General features: G+C 37.2%; 1 protein-coding gene across 1 annotated transcript; it reads right to left on the reverse strand.

The window, feature by feature from the left end:
* Positions 1–9,158: 9,158 nt before the first annotated feature.
* On the reverse strand, positions 9,159–10,103 carry LOC128101664 (olfactory receptor 4A5-like). The gene has a single exon (XM_052724964.1). It carries the CDS (start codon positions 10,101–10,103, stop codon positions 9,159–9,161), a length of 945 nt encoding a protein of 314 aa, XP_052580924.1.
* Between the last annotated feature and the right edge of the window lie 9,708 nt (positions 10,104–19,811).

Raw genomic sequence — 19,811 nt, forward strand, 5'->3', positions numbered from 1 at the left:
ATTGTAATATTTGAAGACTGAGAGTTGCCAGTCATCTGGACTCTGCTCTGTCCTTTCTCCACATTTGTTGTTAGTTTTTTCTTTTGTTTTGTTTTTGCTTTTCCCCAATCTCTTCTAAATCCTTCATCTTGCTTTCTCCTTCCCCCAAAGACACAATTGGGCCTGGTGTGCAGGGTCCCTTTCACTGCCTCCTGGAAGATTAAATATTCTATTTTACCTAAAAGCATATTTTTACCTCTCCCTCTTCAGTCTATGTAGACAAAATTCTCTTCATCCTGATTTTTTGGGCCTCCAGTTACCTCTTCTGTTTCCCACCTTTACTTTCTCTCTATCATCTTTATACTAATCACTAAACTTACTGCATTTTCTTTTATCTTTTTTCTCCATTCATTTCCATAATAACTAATATATTAGTATACAAAGGAAATCAAATTCCATTCCATCAAAACACTGCAAAAGACACATTTATCAGCAGTTCATGAAACATTCTCTAAAATATAGCATATACTAGGTTACAAAGCAATTACTTAAAAATTTAGAAAAAAATGTAAAATAATTCATTATGTTCTGTATAACCACCATAAACTGAAGATCATAAATCATAGAGATTATATAACACATCAAAGAGTGATAAATCAGTGACTATAGCAATCAAGATGGAAATCAAATGAGTCTTAGAATTGAATGAAAATACAAGACACAAAAACCTGCATAATGCAATGAAGGCAATCTGAAGAAGGAAGTTTAGAGATTTAAGTGCCAACATCAAATATCAGATAGGACTCAAATAAAAACCTTAATTATGCACATTAGGTCATTGGCAAAGCAATTGCAAACCAAACCTAAACACACTAGACATATAAAACTCATTAAGACTATGGTACTAGTTAATAAAATAAAAACAAAAAAATGCAAAAAATCAATAAAACAAAGAATTTCTCCCAAAAGATTGTTTAGGAATGATGAAGAAGTCAATTACTTTCTAAATTATTTACATTTAATTTACTCTTGGTCAATAAACTTTCTACATTTGTGAAGACTTTGAATGCTGGAGTATGTTTTAGTAAAACTATTAATGAGAAGCCCATCAATGTTTGTTAAAATCTACTTTACTGGCACATAATAAAGTTCCAAATTATGAACATTATGAATAATTAATTAAGTTAATACAGCTCATAAACATATATTGATATTTCCACATAAAGTATATAATGAACATAGATAATAACCAGCTAAAGGAAGAGATTATTTTATATAAATGTGTTGGGAATATTTTTATATTTGAACAAATACTCAAATTTAAAATTACTTTAAATGTAGATCACGTAATATCACAAAAAAATTGCTATGCAAAATAACACATACATAAAGACAATTTTATCATTTTATGGTACACTCTGTCTTAGGGTTTCTACTGCAGTTGAGGCTATCCCTTCACAAATGGCCTTTCCCGATTTCTCATACCACGAAATCTCAGCATCTCCATGACCCCCTCATGCCTTCAAAACCAGCAGAACCTGGGAAACTCTTGTACATTATCAAATGTGGAGTTGCCAGCACGAAGAACAGCCGTCGCTCCCTCTGTGCTTCTGTGTGCTGGCCAGGAGGAAATATTTCCTAGATTTTGCCTCAATTATGCTGGTCTCTTCTTAATCACAGCTGATACTTTTACAACAGATGATCATGATAGATTGTCCCAACAAGGCAAAAGTTTCCCTTTAGTGGTTCTGGTGTCTTGTTAGTCAAAACCAACACTTCAGCTCAAACTGAGCAGAATCAGAGATTCTTAGTCCAAAATAATACATAATATACCTGATAGAGCCTTTGCTTCCCTCTGAAACCTCGCAAGCCAGGACTCCATTGTCAGCACTGCTCTCAACATTCTTAGTTTTCCAAGATCTCAGAGAACATCCCACTGAGCTCTAAGCACTCCAATGCTTTTCCAGCCCCAAATTCAAATGCCATCACAATTCTCCATAAAATACATGTCTGGGTCTGTCACAGTGATGTCACAATCACAACTATTTTGTCTTTATTGAGTTTTAATTGCTGGGATAAAACCCCATAACCTAATTAACTTGGGGAGGAAAATGTTTATTCCATCTAATGATTGTAGTCTATCATGAAGGGAAGTGAGGGCATGAACCTGAGGCAGGAGTCTAGAGTCAGTGACTGAGGCAGAGACCATGCACAAACTTTACTTAGTTGTTTGCTCCCTATTACTTCACCATTTTGCCTTTTTATATATTACCTACCCAGGCATGGTACTTCCCACATTAGGCTGGACCAACGGTTACATACACATTTCTGAACAATTATGTACGTTGTAAATATTAATAATTTTCTTGATAAATGCTAAACATTATTTAAATACTTATACAATAAGTTTAAATTACAAGTTTGTGTTCATCAAAATAAATGGGAATGGTGACACAAAACTCACACACAAGAAACGTGATATATAAAAAGTATTTAGTAGGTGAGTGCCTGGGCTCAGCCTAGATCCCATCCCTGGGCACCAGCCACTCCAGGGAAGACCTGCCCAACTTGGCCCCAGGTTCTGGCCATCAGGCAGGATCCCTTCCACCCCGACTCCCACCCCCAACAGGAAGGCTCCCTTTCTCCATGACCCCTGGCAGACCCTGCAATCTCCACGCCCTGCCCCCAAGCCCATCATCGCCTGAAACTCCAGCCACTTCCTGAGAATTAGAGACCGGCCCCCAGTTCCCATCCTGCCCCAGACTTCCAGTGTGGAGAAGAGCTCCCATCCTGCCCTGGAGTTCCCATCTGGATAAGAGAGCTCCCATCTGGACAAGAGAGAGAGACTTCCTGAATCTGTCAGTTGTGTCTGGACCAAGTGCGCTGATAAGACCAAGACCGAACCACAAGGAGATGGGTATATGTCAAGGCAGAAGTACATACAACAAAATGAAGGGCAATACAGCATCACCAGAACCTAGCTCTCCTCCAAAATCTAGACTTGAACATCAAAAATTGGAAGAAGCAGAAGAAAACAGCCTTATGAATAACATCATGAAGAAGGTAGAGGCTTGTGTAGAGGAAAAGACAAAAAAATGGGAAGAACGCTGTAAAAAAACTAGAGGAAAGGACAAATAAAGCAGAAGAAAACAATAAAGCCCTGGAAGAAAACAATAAAGCCCTGAAAGAAAATCATGAAAAAGCAATGAAACAGATGAAGGCAATAGTCCAAGACCTGAAAAGGGAAATAGAAAAAATGAAGAAGACACAAACAGAGGGAATGCTGGAAATAGAAAATCTGAGTAAACGAACAGGAATTTCAGATGCAAGTATAGCCAACAGAATGCAAGAGATGGAAGAGAGGATCTCTGGCATTGAAGATAGGGTAAAAGAAATAGATTCATCAGTCAAAGAAACACTAAAGCCAACAGAAACATGAACCAAAATGTCCAAGAAATTTGGGACACCATGAAAAGACCAAACCTACAAATAATAGGGATAGAAGAAGAAGAATACCAACTCAAAGGCACAGAAAATATATTCAAAAAGATCCTAGAAGAAAACTTTTCCAACTTAAAGAAGGAAATGCCTATGAAGATACAAGAAGCCTATAGAATACCAAACAGACTAGACCCCCCCAAAAAGACCCCTCGCCACATAATAATTAAACAACTGAATGTACAGAATAAAGACAGAATATTAAGAGCAGCAAAGGAAAAAGGCCAAGTGACTTATAAAGGCAAACCCATCAGAAGAACACTTGATTTCTCAATGGAGTCTTTGAAAGCCAGTAGGACCTGGACAGATGTAATGCAGAAACTAAGAGACCATGGATGCCAGCCTAGACTAATATACCCAGCAAAACTTTCAATTATCATAGACAGAGTGAACAAGACATTCCAAGACAAAGCCAGATTTAAACAATACTTATCCACAAACCCAGCCCTACAGAAAGCACTAGAAGGAAAATTCCAACCTAAGGAAGTCAGATACACCCTCGAAAATACAGGCAATAGATAAAGCCACAGCAGTAAACCCCAAAGAAGAGAAGTACACACACATTACCACCAAAAAATAACAGGAATGAATAATCACTGGTCATTAATATCCCTTAATATCAATGGACTTAATTCACCTATAAAAAGACACAGGCTTACAGAATGGACACGAAAGCAGGACCCATCTTTCTGCTGCATACAAGAAACACACCTCAAATTCAAAGATAGACACTACCTAAGAATAAAAGGCTGGGAAAAGACTTTCCAATCAAACAGTCTTAAGAAACAAGTGGGTGTAGCCATCCTGATATCCAGCAAAATAGACTTCAAACTAAAATCAATCAAAAGAGATCAAGAAGGGCATTACATACTCATCACAGGAAAGATCCACCAAGATGAAGTTTCAATCTTGAACATTTATCCCCCAAACACAAGGGCACCCACATATGTAAAAGAAACATTACTAAAGCTTAATCCACATATAAAACCCCACATATTAATAGTGGGAGACTTCAACACCCCACTTTCACCAATGCACAGATCTCCCAAATCGAAACTTAACAGAGAAATAAAGGACTTAACTGATGTTATGACTCAAATGGACTTAATCGATATCCACAGATCATTCCATCCTAACAAAAAAGAATATACCTTCTTCTCAGCACCCCATGGAACCTTCTCTAAAGTTGAACACATACTTGGCCACAAAGCAAATCTCAACAGATACAAAACAATTGGAATAACCTCCTGTGTTCTATCAGACCACCATGGTTTAAAGATAGATTTCAACAACAACAAAAACTGCAGAAAACCAACACCCTCATGGAAACTGAATAATGCTCAACTGAATCACCAATGGGTTAAGGAAGAAATAAAGAAAGAAATTAAAGACTTCGTAGAGATCAATGAAAATGAAGACACCACATACCCAAACTTATGGGACACTATGAAAGCAGTGCTAAGAGGGAAATTCATAGAACTAAATGACCACATAAAGAAGTTGGAGAAATCTCATACTAGTGACTTAACAGCACACCTGAAAGCTCTAGAACAAGAAGAAGCAAAGTCTCCCAGGAAGAATAGATGCCAGGAAATTATCAAAGTGAGAGCTGAAATCAATAAAATAGAAACAAAGAGAACAATACAAAAAATTAATGAAACAAAGAATTGGTTCTTTGAGAAAATCAACAAGATAGACAAGCCCTTATCCAAACTAACCAAAAGACAGAGAGCATCCAAATTAACAAAACCAAAAATGAAAAGGGGGACATAACAACAGACAATGAGGAAATCCAGAGAATCATCAGAATCTTCAAAAACCTCTACTCTACAAAACTGGAAAACCTAAAAGAAATGGATAATTTTCTGGATAGGTACCACATACCTAAGTTAAACCAAGACCAGATAAACTATTTAAATAGTCCAATAACCCCTAACGAAATAGAATCAGTCATTAAAAGTCTCCCAACCAAAAAAATCCCAGGACCAGATGGTTTCAGCGCAGAATTCTACCAGATCTTCAAAGAAGAGTTAATACCAATACTCTTTAAATTGTTCAACACAATAGAAACCAAAGGAACATTACCAAACTCCTTCTATGAGGCTACAATTACCCTGATTCCTATACCAAACAAGGATACAACAAAGAAAGAGAACTACAGACCGATCTCCCTCATGAACATTGATGCAAAAATACTCAATAAAATACTGGCAAACAGACTCCAAGAACGCTTCAAAACAATTATCCACCATGATCAAGTAGGCTTCATCCCAGGGATGCAAAGGTGGTACAACATATGAAAGTCCGTCAATGTAATACACCATATAAACAAACTCAAAAAAAAAAAACACATAATCATCTCACTAGATACAGAAAAGGCATTTGACAAAATCCAACACCCCTTCATGATAAAGGTCTTGGAGAGATCAGGAATTCAGGGAACATACCTAAACATAATAAAGGCAATTTACAGCAAGCCAACAGCCAACATCCAATTAAATGGAGAGAAATTCAAAGCAATTCCACTAAGATCAGGAACAAGACAAGGCTGTCTGCTCTCCCTATACTTATTTAATATAGTACTTGAAGTTCTAGCCAGAGCAATAAGACAACATAAGGAGATTAAGGGGATACAAATTGGAAAGGAAGAAGTCAAGCTTTCCCTATTTGCAGATGACATGATAGTATACTTGAGTGACCCCAAAGATTCAACCAAGGAACTGATACAGCTTATAAACACCTTCAGCAACATAGCAGGATAAAAGATCAACTCAAAAAAATCGGTAGCTCTCCTATATACAATTGACAAACAGGCTGAGAAGGAAATCAGAGATACATCACCCTTTACAATAGCAACAAATGATATAAAATACCTTGGGGTAACACTAACCAAGCAAGTGAAGGACCTGTATGACAAGAACTTTAAGTCCCTGAAAAAAGAAATTGAAGAAGATGTCAGAAAATGGAAAGATCTCCCATGCTCATGGATAGGCAGGATTAACATAGTAAAAATGGCAATCTTACCAAAAGCAATCTACAGATTCAATGCAATCCCCATCAAAATAAGAATACAATTCTTCACAGACCTGGAAAGAATAATACTCAACTTCATATGGAAAAACAAAAAACCCAGCATAGCCAAAAGAAACTTGTACAATAAAACAACCTCTGGAGGCATCAAGATCCCTGACTTCAAGCTCTACTATAGAGCTACGGTAATAAAATCAGCTTGGTAATGGCATAAAAACTGACATGTGGACCAATGGAATCGAATTGAAGACCCTGACATTAATCTGCACACCTATGAACATATAATTTTTGACAAAGAAGCCAAAAGTGTACAATGGAAAAAAGAAAGCATCTTCAACAAATGGTGCTGGCATAACTGGATATCAACATGTAGAAGGCTGCAAATAGATCCATATCTGTCACCGTGAACAAAACTTAAGTCCAAGTGGATCAAAGACCTCAACATAAATCCAGCTACTCTCAACCTGCTAGAAGAGAAAGTAGGAAGTAGTCTTGAATGCATTGGCATAGGAGATCACTTCCTAAATATAACACCAGTAGCACAGACACTGAGAGAAACAATCAATCAATGGGACCTCTTGAAACTGAGAAGCTTTTGTAGAGCAAAGGATATGGTCAACAAGACAAAGAGACAGCCTACAGAATGGGAAAAGGTCTTCACCAACCTTACATCTGACAGAGGACTGATATCCAGAATATATAAGGAACTCAAGAAATTAGACATCAAAATGCCCAACAGTCCAATTAAGAAATGGGCTATAGAACTAAACAGAGAATTCTCAACTGAGGAAACACAAATGGCTGAAAGACATTTAAGGAATTGCTCAACATCCCTAATTATCAGGGAAATGCAAATCAGAACAACTCTGAGATACCACCTTACACCTGTCAGAATAGCTAAGATCAAAAACACTGATGACACCTTATGCTGGAGAGGATGTGGAGCTAGGGGAACTCTCCTCCACTGCTGGTGGGAATGCAAGCTTGTACAACCACTTTGGAAATCAATATGGCGCTTTCTTAGAAAATTGGGAATCCATTTCCCCAAGATCCAGCTATACCACTCTTGGGCATATACCCAAGGAATGCCCAATCATACCACAAGAGCACTTGCTCAGCTATGTTCATATCAACATTGTTTGTAATAGCCAGAATCTGGAAACAACCTAGATGCCCTTCAACAGAAGAATGTATAAATAAAATATGGTACATATACACAATGGAATTCTACTCAGCAGAGAAAATAAATAACATCGTGAGGTTTGCAGGCAAATGGATGGATCTAGAAAAAATCATCCTGAGTGAGGTAACCCAGACTCAGAAAGACAAACATGGTATGTACTCACTCATAGGAGGATACTAGATGTTGGACAAGGATGACTGGACTGCTACTCACATCACCAGGGAGGCTACCTCGAAAACAAGACCCCAAGAAAGACACGGGGATCGCCCAATGATGGAGAAATGGATGATATCTATATGAACAGCCTGTATGTGAGTGGGTTAATGAAGGGCAAGTGTCAAGGAAAAGAGAGCTTGGGGGAGCAGGAGATCCTAGCTGGATGAAGAACAGAGAGGGAGAACAAGGAATAGGAGACCACGGTAAACGAAGACCACATGAGAATAGGAAGAAGCAAAGTGCTAGAGAGGCCCACAGAAATCCACAAAGATGCCCCCACAATAGACTGCTGGCAATGGTCGAGAGACAGCCTGAACTGACCTACTCTGTTGATAGGATGGCCAAACACCCTAATTGTCGTGCTAGAAACCCCATTCAATGATTGAGGGAACTGGATGCAGAGATCCATGGCCAGGCCCCGGGTGGAGCTCTGGGAGTCCAATTGGCAAGAAAGAGGAGGGTTTATATGAGCGACAATTGTTGAGACCAAGGTTGGATAAAGCACAGGGACAAATAGCCAAATGAATGGAAATACATGAACTAAGAACCAATGGCTGAGGGGCCCCCAACTGGATCAGGCCCTCTGAATAGGTGAGACAGTTGATTGGCTTGATCTGTTTGGGAGGCATCCAGGCAGTAGCACCAGGTCCTGTGCTCAGTGCATGAGTTGACTGTTTGAAACCTGGGGCTTATGCAGGGACGCTTGGCTCAGCCTGGGAGGAGGGGACTGGACTTGCCTGGACTGAGTCTACCAGGTTGATCTCAATCCTTGGTGGAGTCTTTGCCCTGGAGGTGAAGGGAATGGGGTGTGGGCTGGGGGGAAGTAGAGGGGGAGGAGAACAAGGGAATCCGTGGTTGATATGTAGAATTAAATTATATTGTAAAATAAAATTTAAAAAATAAATAAATAAGTGAAAATCTTAAAATCTCATCATAGAAAAAAAAAGTATTTAGTTCACAGTATAGCCAAAAAAATCAATAAAATTATAAGAGAAGTACACTTTATTGAAAATTAGACAAAAAATATTATGGAAGATAACAAAAGTGTGATGCCCAATAAACATGAAGATATGATTAACTTCAGTATCAATAAAGAAAACTAGAATCATGGTGACTACCAGTCCTGTACCCACTGCATTGCCAAAAATACCTAGGTTCTCACAATGACAAGTACTGGTACAAATGTAGAACCTTGAAACTCATACTGCTAAAACTGATTGCTGAATGTTTCTTTACCATTAGTAAAGCATGTTCAGTGAGGAGAAATTCTTACTATGTCTGTGGTGAACATGTTACTCCACAGCTTTGCCATGGCATTTTTAATCTCAAGGTTTCTCAGAGTATATATTAAAGGATTCAACATGGGAGTTAAAATTGTATAAAATACAGTAATATATTTATCAATAGGAAAGTTGGAGACAGGTCTAACATACATGAAAATGCAGGGAACAAAGAAGAGGACAACCACCATGACATGGGAGCTGCAGGTGGACAGGGCTTTACGTCTCACTTCCTGACTGTGAGTCTTAAGAGAGTTTAGAATGATTCCATAGGAGCCAAGAAGAAGGATAAAGACCACTACAGACATTGCTCCATTATTGCCAATAACAGTGAGGCCAAGGAAGTAGGTGTCAGTGCATGCAAGGCCTAATAATGGGTACATATCACAGATAAAGTGATCAATGACATTGGGTCCACAAAAAGGAATTATATAAACAGAGATAACTTGAAGCAGAGCATGAGCAAGTCCTCCAGCCCAGGATGCCAAAAGCAAGAGAATGCAAACTTGTCGATTCATGATGGTCAAATAGTGCAGTGGCTTACAGATGGCCACATAGTGATCATAGGCCATCACCACCAAAATGAAGACTTCAGAACCACCAAATAAGTGCTCCACAAAAAGCTGAACCAGACAAGCTGTGAAGGAGATGGTCTTTTTTTCCCAAAGTAAGTCTGTAAGCAACTTGGGCAAGATGACAGTAGAATAAACAGCATCCACAAGTGACAGAAAGGCAAGAAAGAAGTACATTGGAGAGTCCAAGGAAGGGCTGGCAATCACTGTCCCCACAATGAGCAGGTTGTCCACCATTGTCACAATGTAGATGAGTAAAAACATGACAAACAATGCTTTTTGACCAGCAGGATCCTGAGTGAGACCCAGAAGGACAAACTCTGTAACATTGTTTTTCTCTCCCATTTATTCTTTTATCAGGCTTGTTTTAGAGATAACATCTCAGAGAACAGGACCCGACATTAATTGTGACCAAACCCATATTTCCATTCTGCCAGAAGCCTGTCTTCATCAACATCTTCTACATTGGTGAACCTCAGTAGTTCTTCGGTGACCACCTGTTGTGTTCCTCTTGGGGATTTTCAATAGTTCTGTTCTAATAATTTTGTGGATATTAGCATTTCTCTCAAAAATCTCAGCTTATTTATATACAGAAGAGCAGACAAAGGTGTCTTTCTCATTCATACATTTAAAAGTGATTATTTAAAACACATTATATCACAAAACACTGAAGAATTATTAACTCCGTTTAAGAATCCTGTGAAGGAGTAATGTTAATAAACCCTAAGACTAGTATACTTAGAGTATACTAGTATACATAGAGTGTTGACTATTGATATCTTAGGAGAAAATGTCACGATATGATCTGTGCAGCATCCAAAATAAGACTGGCCCTAGGGCACCCTCTCAATAATTTACATTTTAACTATTATATATTTCAAATACTGTAAATTTCAAAAGACTTCTATTCTTTAAATATCTTTTATTCAGTCTCAAAAGACTTCCTTTGAATTGTATCAAATAGCTCTAGCACTATTTTTCACAGCACCATCTGTAGCAATTCCTTTATCTGATTCTGATTGTCAGGATTCTCGGGAGGTACATTGGTGTCCATTTAATCACTGGCTTTCACATTTATTAAACACATTTAAGTGAATCGTAACTGCCGCCACATGCTTTAACCTGAAATGAACTAACCCACAGTTGTCACTGACTGCTGCAGCACTAAGTGAAGCTTTGTTTTCAGAACTCCTGTGATAAACTGGGTGATGAAACAGGAGCAATAGAAACTGGAAGACGGACAATGATGCTTCCTAGGTCCTGAGGTGCTCAAGTAGAAATTCAATCCGGATCTCCAAATACAGAATGCTCACAGAAACATTCTAACTAGTGTGGGAGGGCACGGCTATAGATCGTTTTCTAAACAAGTTAGAACATGACTCAATTTACACATTGTAAGTTAAAGAGATTAGAAAACATGATTTAAGAGTTTTTCCAGCCTCATAGTCTACTGTACGATTAGTATGATTAGTTCAAAACTATATTTTTTTCCTGATGCTATCATAGTTGTCTTGTATAATCAATCTCTAAGCTTATACTCACTTATTTAATAATAACAATCAGGAGGAAATGGGATGTGATCATGACACTAAATAATGACTCTTTTGTATTCATAATGTACCATAAAATAACCTCAAACACACTTTTAAAGAGAGAGAGTAGCACAGTGGTGAATTCTGCGGACTCTGGGTCATGTGTTTGTGTTACAGTGTCAAGATCACTCACTTACTACCTATATTATCTTACTACCGGGAGCTACACTATCTGCATCCTAGGGTGCTTTGTTTAGTTTTGAGTTTTCTTCAAGCTCTCCTCACTATTTATGACATCTAAATGAATGTTAGCTATCAGTAGTGCTGTGCTTTGTGTTTCTTTTAGGACATAGGTAAAAAAGTAGTTTAGGGATTTGGTGCTCTATTACAGTTAAGTGTCCACAACCATTACCTGTGAAGGATTATGTTTCAACTGGAAACAAGCAAGGAGAAACTCATCTACATGGCTTAATAGTAGTTAAGGGCATGTGCAAAATCTTCACTTCCTTCAGATGTCAGCTGTGATGAACCTTCTGTGTAATTCAGATACATTTCGGCTGTAACCTGATGTAGAAGATCTACAGTTGCCATACTTGAAGCTTCAGACTGATGAAGGCACACATTTCGTACAGCATAAGAATAGAAAATATCCAGTTGCCATGCAGAGGTGGCACACACCTTTAATCCCAACACTCAGGAGAGGGAGGCAGGCTGATCTCCATGAGTTCGAGGCCAGCCTTGTCTACAGAGCTAGTTCCAGGAAAGCTAGGGCTATTACACAGAGAAAACTTGTCTCAAAAAAGAAAAAAAGGATAAACATCCAGTCCTATCATTTTCACACCTATTTTCTGTGTGTTTTAGCACCTTTCAAACTTTAACCAGCATTGGGTTCCTCCAGAACAAATTTTCTAGAAACCAATATAGTTATTACATAACAAAGTGAGAACAGAGTTCTTCAGCCATCTTATATTTACGCTCATGTAAACTAGACTATAGATTATTAAAGATCTGATTACAAAAAAATTAGAGAATACAAATGCTTTAAATATAAATTTCTGTTCATTACTTTCAGAAAAAAAAAGTAGTAATTAAACCAGGCATTAATTGCTTTTTTGAAAGAGAGTTTTATAATTCTAGAACTTTTTCAACCATAAAGAAGAATGAAGCTATGTCACTTACAGGAAAATGATGTAACAAAATGAATATAATGAGGAAATTAAGTCCATTTCTGAAACATTAATGTGGCATTGTTTTTTATTTGTTGATCCCAATTTTTGTAGAAATGTCAAATTGTATGTGTATAGATAATATGAAGGTAAATTGAAGCTCTCTGAATAAAGGATATAAATAAGAGGCAGAGAGTGAAAGGAATGCAAGTTGATGGTTATGGAGGAAATAGGTTCAAAGTGCATTATATACTTACTAGAAAAGTGATCTATGAGAGTCACCACAATAAAATTTAAATTTTTTAATTTTTAATTAAAATACTTTTCAATGCCAATGTAACAAGCCTAATTGGATGAGTTACTTCACTATGGATTACTCTTTACATACATACTATCATATTGAATAATTTTAGCTACATATAAAAGCACACATCTAAATGACAGATGTATGTGTGCTTTGTATGTAGCTAAAAGAGAAAGAGTAGAGAGTAGCTACTTGCTGGACATTTGTTTCCCTACATGCTAAGCATTAGGAATGATATGCAATTCTAAATATCTTCATTTAAATGTATATAAAAATAATTACACATCTTTGTTAATACATCCACATAATAGGTGCAATAAACTAAAATAATAAATCCATTGCTGATTTTGAATACATACAATGTATTCACTATTTAGCTGTTAAAATAGTAAATAAATCAAATCAGTCTATATTAAAAAATACATTGTATATTATGATTACATATGGTTTTGTGTGATTTTATTTAATATTCCCAATTTATATATTTCCTATGGGAATGCATGACCTTTAAGACATTAGGAAAGGAATATTTAAGTTATGTGTTTTGTTGCTAGCATTATAAACATACACCTTAGGTCTAATTTTTGTTCTGGAAAATGCAGTGTCTTTTACTGTATTGATTACAAATTCTCCACACAGTTGTGTGCCTTTGAGAAAATATCTTAACTTATAGCTGTTCAGTAAACACAGAAAGATTATCAAGTGACTGCACCCAGTACATTTTCACAAGACTTCCCTTTATCTCAGTCTTTTTGGGAGGTGTAAGTGTATCCAAGTGAATATATAAATCAAGAAGCATTTAAATACAACATCAACACTTACTGTAAAAGACAGTTGGATAGTCTCATCCTCAGGGAAAATACCTTCAGGAAAAAAAATAACAAAGTATCTGTGTTTATTCAAATATGTAAACAGTTAATAGAATAAAGGGAAATTATTTACTCAACTTCAGTATTTACTGATGAAAAATTTTGATCTCTGAACTAATTATGAGACTATTTCCATTTTCAGTCCACTGATGTGAGGCACTCCGAGGAGGCCTTGCTTTCAGAAGATATGATAGGATTTATATCCCTCATAAATATAGTAGTACCTAACAATACAGAGGGAATGATTTAAATCTTTAAAACACTGATGATGAAGTATTTCAATGACTGAAAGAAATCTTTTATCTTCAAAGATCTTGAAATAGAATCTCACTAAGACCCCTTTCTTCCTGTTTAGAAACACGTCCTTATATGTAGAAGGTCCAGGAAAATTGAAACATTCCACAAATTTTCATATTCAAAGATAAATGCTGTAAGAAAAACATAATATAACAAGGACTATCAAATGAAAGTATACTCCAGCTTGGCAATCTCTGAGTTTTCAAAGACCTCTAGATCATTTAATTAGAAAAATAGTTCTTCCATTTATATTAACTGTGTGAGCACATCTATTTTAGTAGATAAGCTAATTAGACTATTTGGAACAAATTCAAATGAAGCAATGTCCCTTGAACAGGCTTCTTCACTCTGTAATCCCTGGAGATAAGAGCCTCAGATCTTGCCAACAATGAGACCTAACTCCCAAGATCATTTGGAAAACCTATAATGTGAAAAGAAAATTTCCAAAATATAATGTATAGGAACTATGAGTTTCACATCATGATGCATTTGCATAAGGCAAGTAATGGTTAAACCAGCATGAAATAGCAGCAGCCTTGGTCCCTGCAATTAAGGACACCACAACAAAGCACAGTCTCAATCAGTCCAAAAAGCCATGAGCTACAGAGGCTGAGAGTTGGGCCTTCTGCATCCCTTAGAGCTGAAAATTGGTGTTTTAGCTTTCAGGGAAACAAAGCTTTTGATTAAGGTTTGGATCTGTATGAGATGGAACCAGTGATCCTCATTCTTTTTATCTTATTTTTTAGTTTCTGTCCAATATTAAACAATTCATGTCTTCCTAAAATTGACAGTGTTCAAGGGCTTCCAGCCTATTCTCTTATTTTGGCTGTCATCAACATAGTGAGCACATGTACTTCAGACATTTAGATACATATTGGTATTTCTGTGTCACAAAGGCCTAAATGTGAACTACAGCTGATAAGTGATGGAATTACTAAACAATAGCATTTTAAATTTTACAAAACAAATGGATTAAATCCTGTAATATCAAATGTATTATTTGCAAGATAAACAGCAACTGTATTCTTGATGCTTTTTAAAAATAAATTTTAAATTAAAAAAATTAATACTTAATTATTTAATAATTAATATTATTAAATGAATTATTTAATGCTTTGATAATTTGAATGTATTGTTGAGAATTTCATACATGTATACAATATATTTTGATCATGTTCACCCATACTTCATCCCTCCAGCTATTCCTAGGACCCAATCACCACATACTCCTCATGTTTTTTTATTTATTTACTTATTTACTTATTTATTTTTCATACATCCCACTGTGTTCAATTAGACAGTTCACACCACAGCATTAGTAATCTACTAGGAGCCACACACTGAAGAAAACTCCCTCTCACCCAGAAACTATTAACTGCCAATAGTTCCTCAGCTAGGGAAGTGGCCTGTGAATCCTTGCCCCATTAACTGAATGAAACACTAACTGACCTGATATTGTACAGTCAACTCTAGCTGTTATGGGGTCATGAATCAATGACATTGCCATGTTGAGAAGATAGTTTTTTACAGCTCTCTTCCCAAATCTCTGACTTTTGCAATCTTTCTGCTTCTAAAGAATCAAACTGAATTTTTCTCTTATATGTGTCAGGAAGTCAGTGAATATGACAAAAAGTCATTAGAGCCCTTCTCACCTACATGGAGGAATTTTGCTGGTTCTAATAGTTGCATGATTTCTACAAAAGGTATGATATAAAAATGCTGTTAACATAATAAAAATAACAGAGTGTGAGTGTCAGGTATGAAAAGAAGTGTTGAATTAATAACTGAGTTCTCAAACACCCTACTTCATAGTTCTTCTGCATATGTGGTAGTTATTTGTTCTAAATGTGAGCATTTGGCATTTCACAGTTTGCTTTCTTCATGACCAGAGAGCACGGTTTTACTCCAGTCCCCATTATCCTGTCTTTTATAGTCTTTCCACTTCCCCACACCTTCAATGATGGACCCTGGGCCTTGAGAGTAATTATATAGATTTCTTAACTCAGCAATATGTAATTTATTAACCAACTACATATATGTGGAAGATGTTATCCTCCTTCATATTCTGACCACCACTCTACCTCACATCCATTTTTTGAATGAGGATTTTGCAAACCTGTCACTTAATAGTAAATGATTTTCATAATTAAGATTTTCTGGTGGAGTCCTTAGTATAGTTTAAGTATAGAAGCATGTCATCCGCAAAGAGGGATATATATTATATTTTAATGTAACATTGCAGAAGAGGGGTCTGAAAGATTGTTAGATCCAGAGGATCATGGAGTTTTCCATGAAATTGTGTCAAGTAGTAATGTCAGAAGCTAAACCTATGAAGTGTTGGTGCACACGTTTTTAATCCTAAAACCTCTGAAGGCAGAGGCAGGTAAATCTCTGTGAGTTAAGGTCAACCTGGTCTACATAGTAAGTTCTAGGACAGTCATGACTATGTAGAAAGACCCTGTCTCAAATAAAACCCCAAAACCCCAACCCAACTCAACCAAAACAAAACAAAACAAAAGAACAGAAGAAATGCATCAGAATCCCTGGAACCAGAGTTAAAGATGTTTGTTAGCTGCCCTGTGTGTGCCAGGAATCAAACCTAGATCTTCTGGAATAGCAGTCAGTGCTCTTTACCACAGATCTATTTCTCCAGCCCAAATTATTCATATCACAAATAATGCTGCTATTAACATAGTTGAGCAAATGTCCTTATGGTATGATTGAGCATTCCTTGGGTATATGCCCAAGAGTGGTATCATTGGGTCTTGAGGTAGACTGATTACCAATATTCTGAGAATTCAACATACTGACTTCCAAAGTGGCTGTACAAGTTTGCACTCCCACCAGCAGTGGAGGAGTGTCCCCCTTGCTCCACATCCTCTCCTACATAAGCTGTCCTCAGTGTTTTTTATTTTAACCATTCTGAGAGGTGTAAGATGGTATCTCAGAGTCATTTTGATTTGCATTTCCCTGATGACTAAGGATGTTGAGCAATTCCTTAAATGTCTTTTGGCCATTTGAGATTCTTCTGTTGAGAAGTCTCTGTTTAGCTCTGTAGACCATTTTTAAATTGGATTGTTTGGTATTTTGGTGTCTAGTTTCTGGAGTTCTTTATATATTTTGGAGCTAAGCCCTCTGTCAGATTTGGGGTTGGTAAAGATCTTTTCCCATTCTGTAGGTTGTCATTTTGTCTTATTTACCATGTCCTTTGCCTTACAAAAGCTTTTCAGTTTCAGGAGGTCCATTTATTTACTGTAATTCTCAGTGTCTGTGCTACTGGTGTTATATTTAGGAAGTGGTCTCCTGTGCCAATGAGTTCAATGCTATTTAGCAGCATTATTCATAAAGTCAGAACCTGGAAACAACCTAGATGCCCCTCAACTGAAGAATGGATAAAGAAAATCTGGTACATATACACAATGGAGTACTACTGAGCAGTAAAAATCAATAACATCATGAAATTTTAGGCAAATAGAAGGAAAAATATTATCCTTAGTGAGGCAACCCAGATTCAGAAAGACAATCATGATATGTACTCATTCATAAGTGAATATTAGATGTAAAGCAAAGAATAATCAGACTACAACTCACAGCTTCAGAGAAGCTAGCTAACAAGGAAGACTCTAAAAGGGATGCATACATCACCCTGGGAAGGGGAAATAGATGAGATCTCCTGAGTAACCTGGGGGTGAGGGGGCACAATAGAGGATACCGGATGGGGGATGAGAACATAAGGGAATGGGATGGTCAAACTAGAACAGCGACAGAGTGAGAGAGCAATGAAAGAGATATCTTGATAAAGGGAGACAACATGGGGATAGAGAGAAACCCGGTGCTAGAAAAGTTCCCAGGAATCCAGAAGGATGACCTCAGCTTAGACTACTAGCAATAGTGGAGAGGGTGCCTGAGCTGGCCTACCTCAGTAATCAGATTGGTAAATACCCTAATTGTCATCATAGAGCCTTCATCCAGTAATTGATGGAAGCAGATGCAGAGATCCACAGCTAAGCAATAGGCCAAGCTCCAGGAATCCATTCATAGAGAAGAAAGAGGGATTATATGAGCAAGGAGAATCAAGATCATGATGGGGAAATATACAGAGACAACAGAACCAAGATTGTGGGAACTCATGAACTGTAGACCAACAGCTGTGGAACCTACATGGGACCTGACTAGACCCTCTGCATAAGCGAGACAGTTGTGTAGCTTGGTCTGTTTAAGGGGCCCCTGGCAGTAGGATCAGGATCTATCCCTGATGCATGAGCTGACATTTTTGAGCCAATTACCTATGGTGGGACACCTTACACAGCCTTGAAGTAGCGGGGAGGGGCTTGGACCTGTCTCAATTGAATGTATCAGGCTTTGCTAACTCCCCATTGGAAGCCTTACCTTTTGGGAGGAGGGGATGGGGGATGGGTTGTGGGGGAGGCTAGGGCTGAGCAGAAGGAGGGATGAGAGGGAGATCTGTGGTTGGTATGTAAAATGAACAAAAAATTTCTTAATAAAGAAAAATAAATAAATTTTTAAAAAAGAATTTTTTTAATAATTAATAATTTTATTAATCAAATAAATTAAAGTAGTATAGCAAAAACTATAAATAGATGAGATTTTGTAATACAAATAGTAATGCAAAATTAGTTGAAAGGCAAACCTACAGATTTCCACCAAACTGATTATATTAAGAAAACCATTTAAGATAAGTACATCACATTTGTCCCAAGTGGAATAGTTCCGTCTAATGCCTCCCTTCAAGGCTCATCAACTATGCAGAAGGGGTTGTGGAAAGATTATCAAAGCCAGAGGTGGTGGATGAATTCAAGGAACAATGTTTTCCAGACACTGATGTATAGATGGATTCACAGAGACTGTGACGGCATGCACAACCTGTACAGAATCAAGCCACACAATGTCCCAGTCCTGTAAAGAGAAAGTGGACACAAAGTTCCATACCTAACCAACAAGCTATATATAATTAATAACTCCTGGGAGAGGAAAGAAATATATATATATATATATTGGTTTTTTCAAGACAGGGTTTCTCTGTGTAGCTTTGCACCTTTCCTGGGACTCACTTGGTAGTCCAGGCTGGCCTCGAACTCACAGAGATCCACCTGGCTCTGCCTCCGAGTACTGGGATTAAAGTCGTACGCCACCACCGCCCGGCCAAGAAATATATTTTTTAATGCACTGTCACTAGGTATATGAGCCACACTCCAGGACAGGCCTCATGCCCAAGAGGAGTTAGCCCACAGAAAATGAACTCCAGGGGTTTATTTTGGGGTGTGTGTCTATGTGTGTGTGTGTGTGTGTGAGTGTGTGTGTGTGTGTGTGTGTGTGTCTGTTGGGGGGGTCATTCATCTTGTTTGGATTTCCATTTTTATCTTGTTGGGTTTTTGCTTGTTTATTTTTATTTTTTTTTATGTTTGGTTTAGGGACGGTTGGGAGGGAAAAGTACACAGAGAAAGACAGAGAGAGAAAGAGAGAGAGAGAGAGAGAGAGAGAGAGAGAGAGAGAGAGAGAGAGAGAGAGAGAGAACATGAAGTTGATTGAGACAGGAAGGAAGAAGGATCTGGAATGAGATGGAAGAGAAGAAAAACATGATTAAAATATACTGTTTGAAAAAAATTAAAGTAAATTATTGAAAATTTGACATGAACTAAAATATGCAACTCATCAAAAATAGTTAAAAGGAATAGCTAAAAATAAATGATACTGTAAGCAATTGTACTAATTATTTTTAAAAATCACAACAAAGAACAGTATTTACAAATAATATTTACAGTACTAGTGTTTTCAAAATATCAAGGGCTAGTGAATGTTCAAGATGGAATACATACTACTAGAATTCATTCAAGATTGTTGCCTAGTGCTTAGTAACATAAGCA

Source organism: Peromyscus californicus, unplaced genomic scaffold, assembly GCF_007827085.1.
Source record: "Peromyscus californicus insignis strain IS unplaced genomic scaffold, ASM782708v3 Scaffold_7__1_contigs__length_154581171, whole genome shotgun sequence".
NCBI classification, from domain to species: Eukaryota; Metazoa; Chordata; class Mammalia; order Rodentia; family Cricetidae; genus Peromyscus; species Peromyscus californicus.

What these genes read in the sequence shown, in the direction of transcription:
- LOC128101664 (XM_052724964.1), bottom strand. Translation starts at nt 10,103, where the DNA reads ATGGGAGAGAAAAACAATGTTACAGAGTTTGTCCTTCTGGGTCTCACT.